Raw genomic sequence first — 6423 nt, 5'->3', positions numbered from 1 at the left:
TTTTTTTTTTTTTTTTTTTTAAATTATATATATATATATATATATATATATATATATGAATTTTTTATATTATTATTATTATTATTATTATTATTATTATTATTATTATTATTATTATCAGTGTTGCAAAAATCCCGTCCAGGCGCCTATTAATCCCCGCCTAGGCGCTAGGCGCTGGTCAACCGCCTAGTGTATCACATTAAATGGTGGTCTAGGCGGCTGGCCGGCTAGGCGACTGCCTAGGCCGCCTAAGCTCCGCCTAGACCGCCAAAGCACCGCCTAGGCCGCTTAGGCGCTGACCGCCTAGGCGTCGACTAGACCGACTAGGCCTTCTAGTCGGTCGATTAACTATTGTTCTTTTTTTTTTAATAGGTTATTTCAATCAAAACAACATCGTTTTGAGCGAAATAATCCTAAATTGTACAAACTTTAGATATTTTTTAGGTTAATATTTAATATTTTAGTATTAACTATTAAAGTATTATATAATTTATAATTATTAGTCTTTAAAAAGTTAAAAATACTTAAACAAATTTTTAAAAAATAAAAAATAAAATAAAAAAATACACGGACGCCTAGGCACCGATTAATCCCCGGCTAGGCATCCTAGGCGCTAGGCACTCCCCGAGCGCCTAGGGAGCGCCTAGCGATTTTTTCAACCATGATTATTATTATTATTATTATTATTATTATTATTATTATTATTATTATATTGCCTCCCTTAAACGGAGTTGGAAAAATTGGTCACTCCAATTTGTTTATTCAATCTGAGAAATGTTTGCATCTTTTGGCTTCATAAAAATATTTGCAACTTGACATTTAATAGAACAATACTCAATGTTTATTTACTTTTCTATAATTGACTCTTTGATTTTTTGATACTTGACATCAATATGCTTGTTGCTGCCCTGAATGATTTGATTTTTTGATAATGAAATTATCAACTTATTAGTATCACAAAAAATAGTAGTAGGTGCATCTTGATTGTTGTTAAAACTTCAAAGTCTTCCTCAACCAAATTGTGTAAATAACACAATTTGCTACTACGTACAATATACTTCACTTATACTACTTTTGAAAGTGCTACAACATATTGTTTCTTAGAAGACCAACAAAATATAGTTGAGCTAAGATAGAAGACATATCTTGATGTGTTTTTTATAGCGCCTCAACATCTACATCCCAATCACTATATGTGTACCCAACAAGTTTCATAAATTTATTAGAGTAAAAAAATGTCTATCATTACTCGTACCTTTAACATATCTCAGAATTTGCTTTGCTACAACCCTGATACTTTTGGTTCTTCCATGATTTTGTTGATCAATATAACTCAAAAAGAAAGACATGGCTTTGTAGCAACTAAATGCCTCAAACTCCTAATCAAGCTTTTATAAGATGTAACATTCACATTCTTACCACCCACGTCTGTAGCTAACTTCATATTTTCAACAATGAGAGTAAAACCTTGCATGCTTGGAATCCTTCATACTGAATTTCTTCAATATATCACAAGCATATATATATATTTGTGAAAGAAAAATGCCACCATTCATGCATCTAAGTAACTTCAAGTCGAAGAAAGTAGCACAATAGGCCCATATATGCCATTTCAAATATGCTAATCAATGCCTCCTTGAATTCTAAGATTAGTGTCAAATTCATTCCAATGGAAATAAGATCAGACCATCCACATAAAGACAAAAATATAATAACAATATGTATAGAGCAAGTTCTTAGTGCATGTTTTAAGCTATATAGAGCTTTCTTCAACTTATAAGTTTTATATATTCTCTTCCCCTTTCTTCACTTACCCTATAGGTTGCGCAACATATGTATCTTTTCCTAGAAAACCATTCAAATATACATAACATTCATATGCTATACTTCCCAATTATTTTGAGTAGTAAAAGAAATAAACACACGACAGCATCAAGTCTATTTACTAGAGCAAAAACATCAAACTAGCTAATACTTGATTTTTGCTTGTAACCTTTTGCTACAAAGAAATTATTAACTTCATCATTAAACTTGTACTTAGTTTTGTAGACACACTTTACTCTAGTTAACTTCTTTCCAAGCGACAATTTTGTTAATTTCAAAGTACCATTGTTTTCAATAAAATGAATCTCTTCATCCATCGTCTTTAAGTTAATGAGTTTCTATAGCAACACCCTAAAAAAAATATATAGTCACAATCTATAGAAAGAGAAAATTGAACAATCATTTCATGAGACGGGTCATTATTATTACCAAATCATAATATAATCTTGCAAGGTGGACCCGTGCCCATGGTATAACTATTGGTCTTTATCACAAACACTTTTAGTTGGATACCTATTTAACACATAAACAACACAAGCAACAACTTCCACCCAAAAAGGCTTAAGAAAATTTTTAAATTTAACATGCACGTTACAATATCTATAACAATTTTGTTCTTCCTATCAACCACTCTATTTATTTATTTATTGTAAAGTGTATCTAGTTGTCACGAATAACATCTTGTTAAGGTTCTAATGAGTATATAAAATATGCTGGTCTAATCATATGCATTGATAACTTCTACATTTCGATTTCATTCTTGTACACTAATACGATATTTTCAAGTTTATCCTCTTTTCTTTCTTGTTTTTCCCTTTTTTTACAAATTTTGGTAATGGGATATTCCTTAACTTTTTATTATTCTTGATTTGCCTTATTACAAACTAATTTTCAACTTTTTAATAATTACAATAATAATAATAGGCATTTTATTTTTATACTACTATTATTATAACAATTGAATTATTGTACAAAAGAGGAACTCATGACATTTTATTTTATTTTATTTTTTTCTATTAGTTTTCATCTATTTTCTCCTATTTGGTAATAATTAGAATATAATAATATTTATTTAATTTGATTTATTTCTTTCAACCATTAAAAAAGCAGAAAAATATTATTTTTGGAATTGCCACTCTAAAAGAATTTGAATGTCATAATAGAATAATTATCCTAAAAGTACATTATATTCTCTTTGCTTAAATCAATCTTATTTGTTATGGCACAAATTTTAGTTTTTTATTTCAAAATTATATTTTTTCAATTATAATATAAATTTTAGTACAAGTTGATTTACTATGTCTACGACAAAGGCTGTGTTTGGTAGAGCTTATTTAGGAGCTTATAGCTTATTTTAATCTACTAATAAGCTATAAGCTTTGTTTGGTAATGTTCTCAAAATAAGCTAGTAGCTTAAAATAAGAGCTTATTTTGAAACGCTACTTTAGGTAGCTTTTCAAAAATAAGCTAATAGCTTCTTAACTTTTTTCCATCTTTATCCTTATTATTTTATATAAATGACATCATTTATCCCTCCCAATTAAAACTCTTTTGGCATTTTTTCTTCAATATGTTTCGTTGTAATTTTAATTTGATATTTGTGTTTGAACAATAATTTTTGTGTGAACTAATTTTATAAATTATAAACATCTTGTTTTACTTTATATATTTTCAAATATATGTTCCTACTTTATATTTTATTAAATTATATTGATTTCATTATTTTATATTTTAATATGTAAACAAACCTATTTAAATTTAAAACTATTCAACTTTTATGAAGATGTCATTTTTAGTCTTTTTACATTTATCAACTTATCAAAAAGCTAATTTTACCAAACACTTTTAAGCATAATAGCTAGCTTGACAGCTCTTCAGATTTCAGCTTCAAGCTTATAGCTTTTCAGCTTTCAGCTACTTTTCAGCTTTCAGCTACCGTTTCAGCTAGGTTTGCCAAACATAGCCAAAATTTCTCTTTAGTTTACGAATTTAAATACAAAAATTTCATTATCTAATCAATCTTATATAGAAAAAAAATAGTATTTTAAAATATCAATGAGAGTTTGCAAGAGGAGGTGGTCACATATAATAATATTTACTGTCTAAATCATATGCACAAGAAAAACCTATGAATTCATATTGTATAACTTCATTGGGTAATCTTTTAATTATTCTTCAACAACATTAGTAAGCATATTATAAACATGTCAATTTAAAAAAAGAAGTTCAGTTTTACCAACACATCAGTGGTCATTGAAATCTTATTAATAATACTTAATTACATTTAATATGAAATTGTAAGGACATGATTTTTTTTTTTGATCACAATAACTATCTACAAAAATACTCATCTGTACTACTACTTTTATCACAAGTTTAAAATACTCATTTTGATTATATATATTGAAAATAATTAATTTTATATTATGATAAAGAAATTTCATATTTAGAAAATATATTATTATTTACTTATTTTATTTTAGATATTCAGCGTTAGTTTAATCGTGTAATGCATGTGTTATAATGAGTAATATTAATAATCTTTTAGAAATCTAATACTCCGCATTTAGTAAATCTTCTTCCAAAAGGTTGAATCCCTAACTCCGTATTTAGTAAATCTAGGTTCACTATTTGTATACATAAGATTTACTATCTGCCTGGATGTATTTTGATGCATGGTCTATAATAAAATTTGCCGTAATTACCCATTTAACCCTATTTTCATGTCGTAAGATTCAAGCCCCTTCAAGCCCTGTCTGAATTAGGTGGAGGTGGAATTCTAATTCCCTCGAACCAAACAGGCCGGTTGTTAAGGTCATTGTCATTATTTTTTTTAATGAATCTAAATTTTATTGCCCATATTTATTATATATCGAACTCAATTTTCTATTTGGTACTTTTACTTTCAGGTCCAATACCAAAAAGTTTGAAAAATTGCTCTAGTCTAACTCGGGTTCGACTAAGCAAAAATCAATTCTCTGGAGACATTTCTGAAGCTTTTGGCATTTACCCAAACTTGCAGTTCATGGATCTAAGTGACAACAATTTTCATGGAGTGCTATCCAAACATTGGGGCTCATCAAAACAATTGTCAAATCTCTGGATTTCAAGAAACAACATCTCTGGTATTATACCACCAGAGATTGGTGATATTACTCAACTAACATGGCTTGATCTTTCAGAAAATCACATAGTTGGGGAAATCCCAAAAGAATTTGAAGAGCTGACTTTTCTGCAAAATCTTGATTTGTCTAAAAACATGTTGAATGGATCAATACCAGAATATATGGGAGGATTCAGGCACCTGTTAACCTTAAATCTTTCTTGGAATGGTTTGTCTGGTCCCATTCCAACAGGATTTGAGAAATTGAGAAACATATCATTTGTTGACTTATCATTCAATAACTTAGAGGGCCATATTCCAAATTTCATGAAACATATGAATGCTACTTTGGAAGGGAATAAAGGTTTGTGTGGCAATATGGATGGATTTGAACCTTGTCAAAGTTCTCACTCTTCAAGAAAGGGTAAGAAATTTGTTCATGTGGTGATAATTGTAATCCCAATTATTGTAGCACTTTCTATGGCTCTATTTGGATTTGTGGAGGTTTACCACTTATATAGGAGAAGAAAACGCGCTGAAAATGCTCAAAGTAATGGGTCACAAGTCCTAGAGAAAAGGGTAGAACTTGAGTAAAAAGAAAGGTGATTTCAAATATCCTATATTGAATAATTGAGTGTGAGTGTACTCTTGAAGAATGTTTACTATGTCTTTTGTATTGTGTTGGACTACTTGCATTTCATGTTTTGTTCGCATTTTAAGAATGTATTTAATATTTTAACACTCTCATGTTGTATTATATTTCACTTGTAATCTTTGTTTGAATTTATATTTTGTAATAATATATAGTCGTGTATTTAAACCCCTTACATGATGTTTATTCGTAGAATACATTGAGAATGAGATGTCATTTTGCAGAATAGATCTATTTCGCTGTTTGGTTCGTTTTTTTTCCGACAAGGCCGGAATAGAATGATATGTCATTTTGCAGAATAAATCTATTCCGTTGTTTGGTTCATTTTTTTCCGACAAGGCTGGAATAGAATTATATTCTACAGAACAGGCTACTCCCTTTGCTATAGGAATAACCATTCCTAAGGCCTCGGCCCCCTTAGTATTAGCTATTTGGTTTCTAACCCATAAGGAATAGCTATTTTTTGCTCATAATAATAATAATATTATGGCTATTAATATAAAAGTTAATATATCCACTAACTGAAACGCTCCTGGAAAGCACAAAGAGTTACTTGTTCCCACTGAGACACAATCTCATGACCTCCCGTATGGGAGAGCTATTACATGCCATTTGAGCACAAGGCTTTGGAGTGACTAAATCCTATTTGAAAAATACGCTAAGTATGAACTTGATTGCTTTGTAAATATTTCTTGTATTGTTTATTTATCTACTTCATCTTTACTCTTATTTATATTGAATTTCAAATCCGCTCATGGGGGCAGGCAAATTCGAAACAGGCAACTTGAATTGCAATATCTTAATTCTGCCACAACTTAACTAGTGTAGACTTTTATCCCATTGC

The 6423-nt window shown here is 29.6% G+C and overlaps 1 protein-coding gene across 1 annotated transcript in view; it reads left to right on the top strand.

The window, feature by feature from the left end:
• LOC116009773 (MDIS1-interacting receptor like kinase 2-like) overlaps positions 1-5754 on the top strand; it is a 13104-nt gene extending 7350 nt beyond the window's left edge. Inside the window, exon 2 of the mRNA XM_031248902.1 lies at positions 4734-5754. Within this exon, the coding sequence (XP_031104762.1) occupies positions 4734-5521 (788 nt within the window). The 3' untranslated portion in view covers positions 5522-5754. The remainder of the gene's footprint in view (positions 1-4733) is intronic.
• Positions 5755-6423: the final 669 nt, after the last annotated feature.

Source organism: Ipomoea triloba, chromosome 2 (genome assembly GCF_003576645.1).
Source record: "Ipomoea triloba cultivar NCNSP0323 chromosome 2, ASM357664v1".
Taxonomy (NCBI): Eukaryota; Viridiplantae; Streptophyta; class Magnoliopsida; order Solanales; family Convolvulaceae; genus Ipomoea; species Ipomoea triloba.
This window is presented reverse-complemented; position numbering and strand designations above follow the sequence as displayed.